Source organism: Hippocampus guttulatus, chromosome 14, assembly GCF_054856545.1.
Source record: "Hippocampus guttulatus isolate MCC_2025c chromosome 14, RoL_Hgut_1.0, whole genome shotgun sequence".
Lineage (NCBI taxonomy): Eukaryota > Metazoa > Chordata > Actinopteri > Syngnathiformes > Syngnathidae > Hippocampus > Hippocampus guttulatus.
Genome location: NC_141274.1, coordinates 8,482,562 through 8,499,080, shown reverse-complemented (window position 1 = coordinate 8,499,080; position 16,519 = coordinate 8,482,562). Strand labels below are relative to the sequence as shown.

The window sequence follows — 16,519 nt, the reverse complement described above, 5'->3', positions numbered from 1 at the left end:
TCCAGGAGCACTGAAATGCATCTTGAGCAGTGATTTGTCCAACGTAAACGAAACATCAATAACATCGCCCATCATCAGGCTTCTAGTGTACTGCCTCTTTCTTGCTTCTCCAATGAATATAATCCTATGAAAGCAGAAAAGAGCTTCTCCTGGGGGCCACGAACCTCTCCGTTCATTGCCGTTACATCACCGGCTAAGACCACGGATGTTGTACAACGACTCATCACTTAGCCCGGCGAACCTCTGGATAACCGGTAACTAACTGTTTTCAAACCTAATCCTTTCAACTTTGACCTTTTTAAGACACTTGGATGCGCTCTGAATGTAACCTGCTACCCCATAATTGTTTTGAGAAATGACGGTGTGATTATATCATGAGGTTGTGAGGACAATGGCAAGCGGGAACGGTGTCACCTGATTGATTTTAGAAGCAGGCTCTACAAGAGCTCATTGCATGCTGAAATAAATGTTTGGTAGCATGTTAAACAGCTGCCCTTGAATGAATCGAATGCATGCAATTGAGAAAAGTAGTCCCCTGTCGACAAAAGGTGCAGCAGAATATTTTCTCCTCCAAAGACTGCCTGATGTGTGTGTTGATGTGCATGTGCGTAGTTTGCGTGAGAGCTCCCGGTGCTTTAGAGGATGAGATGATTATGTAGCAGGCGCTTGGGTTCAGAGCGGGAGAGGTGGCGGATGCTGGAAGCCAGGGATTGTGAATACCGGGATAGTTTTTAATCTCTCAGAGCTCAACAGCTGTCTTACAACTCCTCCTCCACATCTCTCTCTCTCTCTCTCTCCCTCCTCCACCCCTTCCTCACCCACTTTAGACATGCACAGGTTTTTGCTTGCCACCGGTTACATCATAATGCCACCCGCTACAGAGAACTGCTATTGAAAGAGGCTTAATATAGCCAAATATTTCTACCATGGTAACCGAATCTAATGTAGTTTATGTGTACCACAAGGAGATGAGCATATTATGGTATATACTTGCTTGTACAGTACAATACAGTAGAAGGAGCCTGACCTTTGCTAATGGCAGTTATTGTCTTTTGAGATCTGAGATGTTATTCAAACATTGTCTTTACATCCACTCCACTACAACATTTTGTTTCTAAGAACAATGGCTCTCATAATCATCGTCATAAATCAAAGTTTTATGGAGGTGGTCTTAAAATTCAAAGATGGTTCCTGAATGTACTGTCCAGGTCCTATTTAGCTGACAGCAACTTTTTGTGTTAGCTATGGTCACGAAATGCCCACTGTCATGTGGTGTTCCACAGGGTTCACTTCTGGGGCCTCCGCTGTTCTCGCTTTATCTGCTCCCTTATATTTTTCTAGTTGATAGCACACACAAATACAGTACTTTCTTACAAATATATGTTCATTGCACTTGGGAAAAAAAAGCAAACCTGTGCAGAATGAACGAGAGACAACAATTAGCTCTAAATTCAGGCCACTGAATATTTTAGATTATGAAACTGTTCCAACGGACTGATGTATTATTCCAGACTAATACTCTGAGAGCATTATGAAGGTTAGCCACTGCCTCTTCAGGACAACCTCCTTTAGATGTTAGAATAATGAAATGGTTTCACGAGCCATTATTTCATTCTCTGCTGAAGAAGACAGAGGAGTGGAAAAAATACATTGACAATTGGTCTCTTCCGTGCTGCGCCATTTCCCTGAAACAATGGCTTACAGTTCCCTGACGACACTACTGCATGCCTTCAAACTGGCTGCTGGCCATTGTATATGTGCGTGTGTGTGTGTGTTTGTCTTCTGTAGTTGATACAATGACAACTTGTTGCGCTGGGAGGCCTACTGTAGGGATTGGGAACCCCCCCCCCCACCCACCCCCCAAAAAAACAGTTGTCCAAAAGAATGAGAAGTTTGTTTCGAGGTTACGGTGTCCAAGTGTCAGGACACAATTTATACCTTTATATTTGTATCATTTCACATGTTTTGTGACAATGTATGAAAAGTTTTTAATTTTGTGGACTATGGGCTGTTTGTTCCCTATACCACCGAGGAGGTGGGGAGCCTTTTCCGTGGCCGCTCCCCCTCTTTGGAATGAACGTTCGGCAAGCCCCCTGCCTGCCCTTCTTTAAAACTCGTCTTCAAACTAATTTTAATCTTTGGCTTTTAACTCAGCATGAGACTTGATTTTTAGTTTGACTGTTTTTGTGCTTTCGACTGTTGGTTGTATCAACTATTTTGCTCCATGTGCACTTGGTATACAGCCGTGGTTGTTTTTAAAGTGCTCTACAAATGCATTTAAGTTGAGAAAGTTAAAAAATAGCCCCATTCCAAGTAAGATTAACAAGCGTGTGTGCTTGCGTGTGTCTCCATTTTATCTCCTCACTTAGAAGACTATGGACCTGAGCCTGCGAGATGCTCTGGGTGGGGGTGGAGGTGGTGTCCCAGGTGGAGCCCCTGCAGAGGCTCTAATGAAGAGAGACTTTATGAGCGCGCTGGAGAAAGAGAGCTATGACGACAAGGTGGGAGAGACGATGACCAAAAGCGACTACCGACCTTTACAGGATGGAAAGGACGGCAAGAGTGGTGAGTCACTACAGGCACTTCAGGAAATTGTGTTTTGATTGAAAGTGTTTCTTTCTGTATGAAGAAAAAGAAAACAGCTTCTTTTGTGTGTCATTGCACACAACCTTCGGCCGATGGTGTTGCCGGTATATGATTCCAAGACAAATCATGCAACCACTGGATGTTGACTGAAAGTCATCGCTCAGTTTCTGTGTAAAATGTCACATACAGCCGCAGGGTAAACGTGATCGCCAGGATCTCCCAAATGTCTCACCGTGTGTTGTGGGAGGTCAGCGGTGGTGTTGAGGAAACCGTCATTCTGATTTTCTGCCCAGCGGTTTTGTTGCTCTCCGCTGTGTGGAGGTTTCTTTTGGCTGCTCATCTCTGTGTACGGATGCGTGTGTACGTGATACACACGGCAATCGCATGTGACTGCAGTAGAGTGGAACTTCAGCATCAGCACCCTGACATTCATTCAAGCTGTTAGTGTTTGCTCCTGTTATGCGCCCACTCACACACAACTCCGCACGCACAGCCATCCACGCACCTTGTCCTAAGCTGTCAGAGCCCATAACTAAGACGGCTACCAAAGTGCGCTGAGCCTAGCAGATATGGTGGGACCACTTTGATCCTGTCTGGAGCAAATCAAGACCCGGATGGCACTTGAGTTTCTTGAATTTCAACGAAAAGAAGTCAGAAGTGCTGGTCAGCTTTGCATCTTACGAAATACTGCAGTACATGATGTTGATTTAAAACCACTCACTCCCACCCACAGGCTATCTATTTTGGGGGTCCTACCCCACTTCGGAAGCTTTTACTTACATGAGAAACGTACGAAGGGCTTTCAGTTTAGTGATGCAGAAATGCAGTTGGGTTTAAAAGGAAGAGTTTGACCTTGAGCCTGGAGAATGACAGCCGTCCTCACTCGATCCAGAGCTGTGCTGCCCCCACCTTTGGTGTGTATGTGGGTGCCATGTCTTTAGCCCCTTACACGCTGACCATCTTTTTAGCCTTTTTACCTGTCCTGTTCGTGTGTGATATGGATTGTTTCCCAGGATCCTAATCACCGGTACTCCAAGTTAAAAAAAAAAATACAGTATATATACTGTACATTGACACAGCCCAATTGAAACTTTTAATGCAGGCATGCAGCAAATCACGTATATCCACCAAATTTTCTGGTAGAATTAATTTCATTCATTTTTCCATTATTCAAACCAAGTCGTCCAGGTCCTGCATTAGCAGGTTGCCAAAGAACATCCGTCACTCTGCTACCACAATGTTTCACTGCTGCCACTGTGTTTTTTTTGTTTGTTTTGTTTTGTTTTAAATATTATGCTGTGTTATTCTTAGGCCAGTTTTCTGAAGCAGAGCCATGATTGGTTGTTCCCTGAGAAACTGTGAATTTATTTTCAGTCGACAGCAAGTGTCAAAATGGTCGCCCACTGAGATGAACAAAAATGCTGAACTCATATTCCACCAATGTGATATTAATCCAAATGCCGTGTTTTAGACTAGTGGGGTTGCATGGAGCCTATTGTTGTCAAGAAAAATTGGTGGTTGACTTAACTAATGACATCATGTTTGCTCATCAGCTCCTCGCTTTGCAGTCAGCAAACGTAGCATCTGTCCAAGTTGCTATGTGTACTTCCCTATATTTCCCCTTTTGTTTAAGTCACTTTTTAAATATTGTACTCCACATTGCGATTATGTACGCCATGTCCAGCGTCTCGTCATAAGCTGAAGCGAGCTGCTGACAGCCGAGTACAGTATTCATCGTTGGACTTCTTCAGCCATTCACATGCCGAAAGGTCCCAACCGCCCGTCGACCCCCCCCCCCCCCCGCCAAAAAAAGCACTTTCCTTGAGAAACCTTCTGAAAGACATGCTTTTGAAGACACATTATAACTTTTTTTTTCCAGACTGTATAACCGCTGTACTATGTTAAAAATATTGAATAATAACGACCTTGCCTCTAATGCCTCATCATCTGACTTGATTGAAATCAGACAATCTGCCCGCAAACCTGACAAGAGGTTTTGCATCTTGGGCAGCAATATGCCCATTATTGTATACCACTTGTGTCACTGTGTGTGTGTGTGTGTGTCACTGGTATGTCCTTCAACGACGCAACCAACTGTGATGATTCTGAGACACTACTGCCAAGAGCTAGTGTGGCCGAAGGAGCTGCTGATGCTGTCGTCCTCTTCTGGTGTAACCATGGCGATGGGCCCTTCAGCGACATGTTTTGTCGGCATGCGTCATTGTCAAAGATGCACAAATACTCACACGACGGAGAGAGAAATAGAGAGAGAGAGAGACTTGCTGGTGTAGCCAGTTTTGGAAAAATGTTTGATGTGCAAGTGACAGACACACTTAATGTTTGCATCTGATCAGGGGATGAGTTCAACAAGAGGGACAAAAAGTGTTTGAGCATGACAAGCATTTTTCTCTCTTCCACAATGACCGCAGTGAGCAAATGCCTGAAGGAAACTGTTGCCCCCGGTGGCCTCCGAAGTGGCTGAAGTCAGGAGCTTGGGAGAGAATTCCACCCAGACACTGTCAACTGTCTCCTTTTTGATGACGTGTTTTTCTTCGACAGGACTTGGGATGACTTCATCGGTGATGTTACCAGGTGGGCGCCAAGACCCACCTGGACAGCCAGCATTTGCTTCCGACTACCTGTCTGGTAAGAGTTTCTTCATGCAAAATCATTTATTTGGCACTTAATGCAATGATCCCTCGCCACTTTGCACTTCAATTTTTGCGGCTTTGGTGTTTCTTTGTTTTTTTTTGAAAAATGAGTCACAAAATAAAAATGAATCTACTGTATATATATATACTGTATATGTAATATATGTATGTATATGGGCAGCCATATTGCACAAAGACGCATTGTTTCATGTTGATGCGCCAGACAGAAGGTTTCCCTGCATGTCAAACAAGGTGCTATTTACGATCCGGATGCGTGTATCCTTTCACCCTTAGTTGACACGTATTGTAGAAAAAGCACAAGAAAACGTTGAAGCGGTGACTCTTTCAGCGAATAGCCGGGGAATAACTGAAGATCAACGTGAATAGCAAAGCGCAAATTGGTGGGGGTTCGCATGGCTGTCAATGAGAAGAAACGTTCTCACTCCGTCGACCTGGTTTTTGCTTTCCGAGGTCCTATGACGGGCGGGACGAGTGAGCGGTGGAGCCAGAACAAGACAAGGGACACCAGCACTCCCGACTCATTTCTAGGTTCTCTTATTTTGCATCTCATCTTTCCCCGCCGTTGCAAAGTCAAATGAAATGCAACCAACAGAATTAGAAATGGATTTGTTTTGTGCAAGAGTTTCATGAAACCGATTCCCAAACCTTCATTGCTCTGAAATAGATGTAAAACCACGTACCGCCAAATGAGAAATGATTCTAAGGAGCCGTGGGACTGTGAGTGTGACCGGTTCAAGGATGCCTGACGAACACGTTTTGGCTTTTCTCTCCTCCAGGATTCTCTCAGTCCGGAATGAGCGGCAATGCCGGTTCCAGCTTGCCGCCGTTCCAGACAAATGTGCACTCCACTCTCGGCCAGGTGGGGATGGCAAAGGCCGCGGACGCGCAGAAAACCACCGGGCTCCTTGCTTCGGAGCCCCAAAACGTCAGTCTCCCCTGTGGCATCAATCCCTTCAAACCAAATGAGCCGTTTTCTTCCGGCGGTCCGGGAATCCATTCTTTGGATCGCAGTGCAGGTAACAGCAACGGGTTGGTCGCAGGTGGGATTCTGGGGCCCAAAGGACGGTGGACCCGAACCCTTTCGCGCACCCCGTCACCTGATAACATGATAAGCTGTCCTTGAAAGGGTTACGGCAAGTGAGCGTACAAAGTCGTGAAACTGCATCCGCAGCATCTGCTTGTCATGAACTTGCCCGGCCAGAAATTCCGAAATGAAAAGGGCAAATCTCATCGTTGCCTCCTGTGGCGGTTGACCCCCAGCGAAGGCAATGTCATGAGCAGCGTCCAGGTGTCATCGCCAAGGAAATACTTTGGCCAGCAGAGGGCAGCCTTTTCATTGTGACTGAGCACTTGCAGTCCTGTCTTTACGTCACCTTTACAGCCTGGCTTTAGTTTCCCTGCATCTTCTCATTTATTTATTGGAACCCCACAGCCGAGTGCTTTGTGTAGCATCAAGAACAAACAAGAGGCCAAACTCGGTCTATTGAAATTAGAGAGCCAAAGGAGAATTGGAAGCATGACAATGACATGATCATCGACCACTGTTGACAAATGGCATCATATTCCCCCATGATGAATACATATCAGATTCATCCAATGTTCACGACACTGTTTTGAAGCAAGCTGCGCTGGAACAGTACCGTATATTTTGGTCGTGTGCCATCCATTCAGTACCTGAATACTCCCAACTCCTGCTTGAACTCTTTCTAGCAGGAGAATCACACGCCAAATAGCAAACAATCAATGAAGTGAAACGGTTGATTTATATACCTATAAAGTATATATTTTTTATCCTATGATGTAAGACCTAAGTACAGGCTGCAGATGATAGAAGGTAAGATATTTTAGATCAGGGGTGTCTAAACCTTTTTGTTGGAGAAATAGAAAAATGGAAGGATGAACGGGACGAAAGGGCTACTTTTTTGAAACACGCTAAAGTCAGTCAGGAAAGCCATTTGATATTGTTCGTATGGTCTAGTTCATTCCATCAACTTTCTGTTGAAGGTGTCAAGGAAAATGTTGAGGATTTTTTGGGGGGTGGCCGTCTTCACCTTTTGAAACTAACTTTGTGGCCCATATCAAATGTCATATATATATATATATAGAATGTACATATACAACTTTTTATTTATTTATTTAGTTGGGTGGGGGGGGAATTTTGCGGGACGCAAATGGCCCCCGGGCCTTAGTTTGGACACCGCAGTTTGAGCGAAAAGAGAAAGTGAGGAGACGTACGATAAGTTTGTTTGTTTTTAGCATTCTCTATTTTCATTTTCTGTTTGTCCTTTTTTTGTGCCCCCGTTCCGTTTTAGGTGGCAAAGTGATATTTCGTTTCTGTTTTTCAAATTGAAATACGACACTGGACAAAAAAAAAACGGTGCATTGAATTTTTCTCCATTTAATTTTGTGGTTGCACAAAATAAGATTGTCTGGATCCAGACTTTACCTTTCCTTAATTTAAAAAAAAAAAAAAAAAAAAGCATCTGGATCCAGAGAATTAAAGGTTACTCTGATGGCAGGCCGGAGACCGAGAAAACAATGATTGGATCGTTTCAAGGAAGTTAATGTACAAAACATTATTTGTTTATTTTTGTCACAATTTGCATGGATTGCTTGTCTTGCCCTTGTTCGTGTTAGGTATCCCAAAACATTGTGTTGAACAGGACCTGGGGTTTTTTTTCCCTCCTCTTTTTGTTGTCGTTTTTGTCATTGCATGTGTAGCAACGGCTCATTGTATTTGGTGATGCTCCCAGCACGCATGAATTTTTGAATCGCGCGTGTCAAAACTGAATTCACACTGTGATACTCGGTCTGCCTATTTGGCTCCGTTCGTGTCTTGCCGCTTGGGAGACTTTTGTCATGCTGGCTCGCGCTGCTAATGATGAAGTCATTTCAACGTGACTCCAACGTTTTATATTTATCTCTCATTTGATATTTAAGATGTGAAAACAGTGGCAATGACAAAAAGAGCACCGTCCTCGTGTGTGTGCGCGCGCTTGTGAGCGCAGACTCCCACAGATGCGAACAAGTTAGTTGAGAGACAGGAGAGGGAAGCGGCGTGAGTGTCTGTTGACATGTGGAAACAAACACGCGTGCAGATGACCATTTCTCCTGTCCCAAAAAAACAATCATCTCCATTTCTGTCTCATCGAACGATAAGTCGGTATCGCGACAGGCCGATGTGACCGTAGTGGCACTCCAACGAGCAAATGCATTTTAAAGTCCAAGCATTCTGTGCTTTTGCCCCGCCCCCCCAATCCCCTCCACCCCCAATAAAAAAAATAAAAAAAACCCTAACCTGAAAAGGTATACAGCCGGTTGTGTGATATCACGCAAAGGAGACAAAATGAAATGAGACGGTATGCACATGACATCCGAGTAGTTTTAAAAGAGCAAAAGCCAGGAAGTCAAAAAGACTTTGGGTCACGACGAGCTTCTTTTTGCGGGTTGATTTTGATTTCCGACACGGGATGTGACTGGTTCCTGCTCTTATGAAACCTTCCCCCCTCGGCAGCTCCCCCCCTTTCTTCTCCCAGCGGCTCTGTGGAAGACAGCAGTCCCACTTCCTCCACTTCTGAACCCCTCAGTCCTGAGCGATCAGGGTGTGACGCCGGCAAGCAACAGCAGAGGCGGAAGAAGAAGAAGAGGAAGGGGCGCGACGAGGCCTACGACTTCTTGGATAGTCAGGAGAAGAACGGCCATTCCGAGAAACGCGGCTTGCGGGACCAGGGTGGACGGGAGGCGGAGGAGGATGACGAGGAGGCAGACGCCCGGGAGTGGGAAGTCCGAGAGAGCGGAGCGGGCGGGAGAGTGAAAGGCAAGAAGTCGAAAAGTCGGGCGAGACTTCCAGAGGAGTGGGGAGCGCCCCAGCAGCCGGCGTCGCCCGTACCAGCTGCCGCTGCTCCGACCTGGACTCCGGCGACGGACTTTGGCGCTTTGGACCGCAAAGCTGGAAAATCCGAGCCCGGTCAAGGTTCCGCTGCACCGATGCAAATAGCGACGGGTTTGACCAATCGCTCCCGTGATGGACTCGCAGCGGATTCGTCTCCCGGCTCCTTTGAGCCCGGGAGTGTCCAAGATTACCCGATGTCCGCCGGCGACTGGCGAAACGTGACCGGCGTTAGCGCCCCCGCCAACGCGAGCGACAAGAGTAGTGCGGTCGGGGATTTAGCATTGACGGCGGGGGGCGATCTGAGCCCGGTCTCCCAGACGTTCTCTTTTCTCGATGCGGTCCTCCAGACACCGCCGGGTTTTACGCCCGACTCGCAGCACGCCGCGCCGATCACGAACGCGCCTCTCCTTGCCACGGCTGCCTCGGTCCCTTCTTCAGGACCCCCCTCTGGTCTCGATCCCTACGCGTCGGATGCCCCTCCAACCTTTGCCGTGTCGTCAAAGCCCCGCCCTCTCGCCGTCGCCCAAACCCCATATTCGAAAGCCGCCCTCGAATCGGTCCTCAACGTTGACGCTCGCCCTTTCGTTCCCTCAGCCTCACGCATCGCGGCTGTCGCCGGCGCTGCAGTCAATCCTCCTCCCGCTCTCGGCGAAGCTGGCTTCACCGCTTCGCCGGAAAGTCCCGCCAAAGCCGTAGCCACCCTCGCTGCGTTCACCCCACCTGCGGTCACTCCCTCCCTCCTTACACACCCCAAGCAGCAGGAGTCCGCATCGCCACTTCTCTCCCCGCTGGAAGGTTGGTGAACGACAGGGAAGAGTATGACTAACACGGGGCGAATAATCGAAAAGCCTTCATGCTTGTATCCAGCAGCAAGTTGCGTTCATTTGTCTGGCGCCGTGCATGCAATTTTTGTTGGCGGCCGGCGGGGCCGGCCGGCCGGCTCGGGGCCGTGTTTTTTCATGACGAGGGTCCGGCGGGCGAGCCTCCAAAAGCCCAACCCATTGAAGAAACACTTCAGGCTTTGTGACTTGACCAGAAGGCTTCCAAACGGCGAGCGACCACGTGGTGAACGCTTGCAGCACCGTTGGACGCCTCTCATTTGTTTGAGCCGGCCTCCAAATTGACAACGCTTTCATCTGAGATCGATGGTTTCCGCTCTGCTTTGCCGCTCCTCTGTTGCTCCATAACCTCACCCGTAACCTCTTTCATACTGCCGCATCAGCCGAGGGAAATTCTTTCTCCTCCGTCCTTCCTCTTCAAGGCAAGCGCTTGCATAAGTTTCCGCAGCGCCCTCTCGCCATCGAAGCCTCACCAGAGTCACCGGAGTGCGAAGAAGAAAGCTGGCGGTGACGCGTCGCAGCCGCAGTTCTCCATCTGCACGGTCGGGACGCTAAAAGTAGAAAGACGAGACGGCGGGTAAAAGAAATCAAAACGTACATAGATGGCGCCGCTACGGTGGATATCAAAAGTCTACGCAACTCTTTTCCAATTTCAGTTTTTGTGAAATGGGAAAATGAAACCCAGATGAACGATTTCCAAACTTTCTCCGCCATTACGGACACCTCGAAACAGCACGATGCAATTTTTTTCTTCTTCTTCTGCTGAAATAATCAGTTCAATGTTAAAAGGGAGTCGGCGCACACCCGCCACCAGTGAACGGGCCTCTGCTTCCCACCAAATAAAGTTCCGATGTTTCAGTCGGAATTCTTTCCGATTTCCATTTTCTGATCCGCTCACCCTCATAAGACTCGCTCGCGATTGCCCCCCGGGCGTGATTGTGAGCGCAAATGGTTGTTTGTCTACGTGTGCCCCGCGATGGGTCTGGCAACCTTCGGTTCGGGGTGTCCCCCCGCCTCCTGCCCAAAGGCTCCGGCACACCCCGCGACCCCCGTGAGGATGGAACGGATTCGAAAATGGATGGACGGAAAGGGTGATGTGACCCGGTGGCCAACATGACCCTGTCTGAGCTGCTTGCAGCCGTCAAATTCAAAAAGGTTGTGATTATTTTTGAAAACCAAGAACGTTGATCACTTTGAACATGAACCACCTTGGCTTTGTCGTGGATTCAATTCAATATACTGTAGGTTGCACCTGATTCGCGTTGATTGTCATCCGTTTTTATTGCTATCGAACACGACGGACGTTCCCGCTGGGTTGCGATTGGCTTTGTCCTCTTGCCATAACGCCGCGGCTCCGCTCGATCCGTTTTGTGTTGATTGAAGCCTTCGTTTCATGATATTTTAGCCCTTCATCACTACAACCTGACCAGTAAGTGGCAGTGTGTCTCAACTTTAAATTAGACATTGTCGTCGCCCCCCCCCCTGCCCCACACACGTTTTTTCACTTCTTTGATTTTATCTTTTGTGATAATCTGTTGTTTAAAAGTTAACGATGAATTGAGTTTTTCAGTGTGTGTGTGTGTCAAGCATGCTGATTCTTAAAATTGTCTTTCTCTTTCTCTCTCTCTTTCTCACTCTCACGACGCTGTCAACGTAGCACCAGGTAAGTGAGATTTCAATTGGTCTTATTTGTGCCATGTGCAGATCACGCTTTTGTTTTGTTTTTTAACCGCGGAATAATCATTGTCATACAATGAGCTCTCACGACTCGCATACAATCCATTCGATCTGTATTGTTGTTGTTTGGTTTGCATTTCCATCATAGAAATCGCCGCGATCTCTTCATATACATTTGGTATTTTTTGCATGGTGAAGCTTCTGAAATATCTTGATGGCAGATGGACTTTTGTGGTTGCAGTTCGCCAGTCGTGGCATCTAGTGACAGCGGAAGGGAGCCCGCGTTGACAAATGAGCATCTAACTGTCACAAGGAAAAAAAAAACGGTTTGCCCGTTGCGTGACTGGCATGGCTGTCGCGACATCGGCAAATCACCGTTTCCACGCTAACTTCTTGAGTGTTCGGTTCACGATTTGGTCTTTCATCAACTTGTTCGGTTCATAGTTTAGAAAAACAAAATGTAGTTCATCTTCCCCCCAAATGAACTAGTTCCTAGTTGTTGTTATAATTTTTATTTTATTTTATTGTGCATGTACAGGACAGGCACTTGCCTGGAAGGTTGTCTGCACCCTGAAAATACGGCCCGTGTTTAGCCGTGTGGCGGATAGAACGTGGCGCTCTTGAAAAAAAAAAATGAACCGTTGTTCCAAAGCCGCTCCACGGGGCCAGAATGAGAGCCTTAGCGAAAACGTTGACCAGGCAGGAATTCACAACGTTCGGTTCACGTTCGCCCAAAATATCAACGAGCTTTTGTCCATTTAACTTTTGTTGCTTGAATTTGTTGTACGCCACTGCAGCGATGCAGTGAGGAATACTCACTCCCGTGCGTCTTTCCACAAGTTTTTTTCGCCCCATCGACGTACGGCGTTGGTCGATGGACACTCAATCAGGAGTCCCCGACTCCTTTGTCACATCTCGGCATCTGGATGTCTGACATGCACTTGACTTTGGAGTCAGCCAATCAATCCTCCATGACGCGTCTGAGGTTGGTCCACCACGCTGCTGCTCGCCTCCTAACTGGAGCTCGTCGGAGGGAGCACCTCACTCCTACTCTGGCATCCCTTCCCTGGCTCATTTTTGAGTTCTTTTGAAGCTCACGTTAGATTTGGTTTCCAATCTTGAAATGGCCTGGCCCCGCCTGACCTCTCTGAGCTCCTCCGCAACTGCCGAGTGCTTCAGGTCTGCGGACCAGGCACTACTGGAGTTACCGCAAACTTTTTAAAAGTAGATTATTATTTTAAACAAAATTATTATTATTATTTTAATTTCCAAAGGGCCACTCGGAGTGTAGGATCCCAGTTGCCCATCCCTACTGCATCAGGAACATGACTCATTCCATTTTTTTCCCCCTCTTTCCTATTATTTTTTTCTTTGTATCCTAACCGTAGCTCCCTCTCTGTCCACGTTTATTATTTCTCCTTTATCGATATTATTTTTTCTTTTTTTGCCCTTTCTGTCTTCTACAACCACATCACCTTTTCCATTACCTGCCCAGATTCTCTGAGTCTCTGCCACAACGCAATCATCACTGCATCTGCACTGCAGGGGTGGGGTGGGCGACCGAGAGTGTAGGTGAGGAGGGGAGATGTGGGAGGCGGTTGCCACAGCAACTGAGCCACTCTGCAAGTGAGGGATGGAGGAAGAGAGAAGGAGAGGACTGGGTGTGACAGTCGGCGAGGTTGAAGAGTAAAAATAGAAACACTGTGACAAGATCCCTCCTCCCTCCGCCATCCCCCCTTTCTGCCTCTTTTCTCAGCACCGCAGGCAGGCAGCTGTAGCATCCTCTGTCTCCAGCTGCTCAGAAATATCTGACCTTCATAAAGATCATTTACGGTGACCTCGACCTGTGTGCGGCACCCGCAGATGCCGCACACCTGACACGCTGCCAAATGCAACAAAAAAAAAAAAAAGTGATGTTAATGTGGAAATCACATTGTCAATGCCGATTGGCTGTTCCTGACGAGGGACGGACTGGGACTGCGTGGATCGGGCTGAAATACCGAGGTTATAAACGCCTCGAGACGTGCCTATTAGTACTATTCGGGCCGCCCTACGCTGCACGATGCTTCCGAATCCGTCGCGAAAATTGTCAGCTGGCTACTCGCCCCCGTACATGGGACCATTTGGCCTAAGGACTCCTTGCGATGTGAGCCATTTGGCTTTCTTAAGTTCCTCATCCCACATGTTGTTCTCGATCAGTTAAAAAAAAGATTTTTACCTCAGTGAAAAGATGCACTGTCAGTCAAGGTAGAGGCAGGTTGCTACAGAAAGACGGCATGGGGGAAGAATACCTGTCCAATCTCGACAGGCATTCAGTTGAGTGTGACCGTATATTTAACTCGTGTCCAGGTATCTTTTGACCACATGCTTGACTATGTCATCCACGGGTACATATGAAATCATAACTATGGTTTAGCATTGTTGGAAAACACAATATTTGTGTTGCCGGCACATGATGGGCGGCTCGGTCTTGAACGTCCATTTTCGTCCATGCGAAAGCTTCCGTGCGATTGGATATCATTTTCAACGGTGGTTCAAATTTTGGATCGAGGCAAAACCAGCTGCCGGTTCCACCGCAAGATTTGGGCCGATATATCCATTTTTCCTCACCATTTATTCATTCATTGTACTTATTTTTGAAAGCCCATGCGTGTGCCCTGCGATTGGCTGGCAACCGGTTGAAGGTGTCCCCCGCCTACTGCCCCGAGACAGCTGGGATAGGCTCCGGCACGCCCCCGAGGATAAAGCGCATCGCAAAATGGATGGACGGATATGATGTTGAACATGGCATACCCGACCGACTGCCCTCACTGTGGCTTGAGCGGACGGGTAAACTTAGCGTGAGTCCTCCGACAGCAATCGTCCGTTCCTGGAGCTTTCATGGGCGATGGCCTCTTTCGAGGTCTCTGGTTGCGTTGTCGTTTTGGTTTAGCGTCTGCGTTGTTGGGGTGGGCAATTGTGCTGTGATTAACACCTACTGAAGAGTTGGCACTTGAAATAATCACTTATATTCCATCTATCAAACTGCGGTGCAGTTGCACTGGCAATAAAGTCGATTTGAAGACCGTGATGCCACCGCAGAAGGAACGGCCTCATCACACTTGCACTGATAACTGCCGTTCGCGGCGCTTCCTTTCCTTGCGTCTCCCAGTTGAAATCAACATGGGAGGCGGTGGTCATCGAGTGTGCCAGCTCAATCGCGCGACCGCCATCGACCCGTACTTGGCTCTTTAAAAGTGCCTTGATGGAACTGCAAGTCTCGCGTACGCTTGTACATGTTTGTCGCTAGGGACTGGATGAAATTTAGCGGCAGCGAATGAGGGCATATTCCCAGTTGTCATGTGACCTGGTGATGTCAGGAAAGAGAGAGAGGGAGGGAGAGAGCAAGGTGTAATTGATCCCCACAGCTGATCCGTGCAGTGCTCGAAGAGGAAGCGAGACAACCAGACGCGCGTTCGCTCATCTGCGACTCCTGCCTCGCTTGCTAAGACGTGCACATGCACTTTGCACGCATGCACTTCTCGCACGATGGCGCACTCAAACCACTTCAAGGCATCACTTTAAAAAGGATTTCTTTCAGCCTATCTCCCCACCCCACCCCCGTCTTTTTTTAAGCTCTAATATTTAGAGCATTTTCTCGACTGGACAAGACCCCGATGACCCTAAGTGGAGACGAACAAGCAAGAAGAACTCCTCAAACAACAGGAAAAAGACCAAGACGGAATAAAAAGGGCTTCGGTTGCAGAGCTGCAGGAGAAAAGGACGGACACGATAACATGTTCGGAATTGCACCGGGGAGCCTGGCTTTAAATATGCCGGCGCTGAGCGGAGAAGATGACAAACCAACAGGTGGGAGATCGCAAAAGGGGGTCGGCTCGCTCGGGAGCGCGGGACAAACTCCCAGCAGCCCTCTTTCTCCCTATTCCTCCCTTTCCTCTTCATTAACGTCTCCTTCGGTTTCACCGGGGAGATCATTCCACCGCGCACCGGCACCGAAGCCCGCAGCAAAGGTCAACTCGGAACCAAACTTGAAGTCTTCTCTCCGGAGCAGAGATGGTGGCGGTTGCATTCGGCCATCCCAAGAAGTTGGACAAGGGCCGAAACAGGCCTCCGCGGTTCAGGCCGCAGCTCGCCGGTCTTCATTTGACCGTATTTTTGGAGAAGAAAAGGCCGGCCTGATTGAAGGCACGGGATTGCAGTCACCGATCGGGGGGCAAATTCCTGATGAACAAGCCGCCGCTCAATGTGTGGCCAACCCCGCAGGAAGTCACATGGCGCCGAGGCTCTCGGCGTTTTCCGCCTCATCTCGGCAAGCCCGTGGCATCGGGGAGGAAAGAGCGACAGCAGAAGGGAAATCAAACCACCCTGAAAAGGGAAAGCTGTGCGCCCCACCCGGCAGAGGTGGGAAAGAAAGTCGCGATGCAAAGTCACGAGAGTCAAATGATAGCGGCGACCGCGAAGCGGCCTCCGACGTTCCGGTAACCGGCGAGTCAAGAAATACGCCGGCCGACGAGCCGTCCCGGCGAAGCGCGGTCAGACGAGCGATGTCCGACTGCTCCCGCCTGTGCGTTCCCGCCTTCAACGCCGAGCCGCGCCTCGGCGCTACGCAAGGCTCGTCGGCCATCGCGCCCAACTTTGCCGTGACGGGAACGGCGTGTCCGCTACGGGCGCCCTACCCGCACACGGCGGTGCGGCGCTCGCTCACCGTGACGGACGCGACGGCCTCGGCGTTCTCGTCCCCGTTCGCGATCTCACCGGTGGTGCCGTCATCTCCGCCGCCTCGGAGGCATCGTGGGAGCCGCGAGACCAATCTTCTCATTTCTGTGCCAACTCCGGCAGGTATGTATGGATGT

General features: G+C 48.6%; 1 protein-coding gene across 5 annotated transcripts in view; it reads left to right on the top strand.

Annotated features, from left to right (window-relative positions):
* Positions 1 to 16,519, top strand: part of map4l (microtubule associated protein 4 like) — a 32,636-nt gene that overhangs the window by 3,562 nt on the left and 12,555 nt on the right. The window contains exons 2-6 of one of the 5 annotated variants that reach the window (XM_086130042.1): positions 2,370 to 2,565; positions 5,146 to 5,232; positions 5,709 to 5,786; positions 6,035 to 6,274; positions 8,773 to 11,646. In XM_086130042.1, the coding sequence (XP_085986168.1) occupies positions 2,376 to 2,565; positions 5,146 to 5,232; positions 5,709 to 5,786; positions 6,035 to 6,274; positions 8,773 to 9,953 (1,776 nt within the window). In that variant the 5' untranslated portion in view covers positions 2,370 to 2,375 and the 3' untranslated portion in view covers positions 9,954 to 11,646. Of the gene's footprint in view, positions 1 to 2,369; positions 2,566 to 5,145; positions 5,233 to 5,708; positions 5,787 to 6,034; positions 6,275 to 8,772; positions 11,647 to 11,674; positions 16,506 to 16,519 lie in introns of those variants that run through there. The other 4 variants (XM_086130040.1, XM_086130041.1, XM_086130038.1 and 1 more) reach the window with 4 other exon arrangements.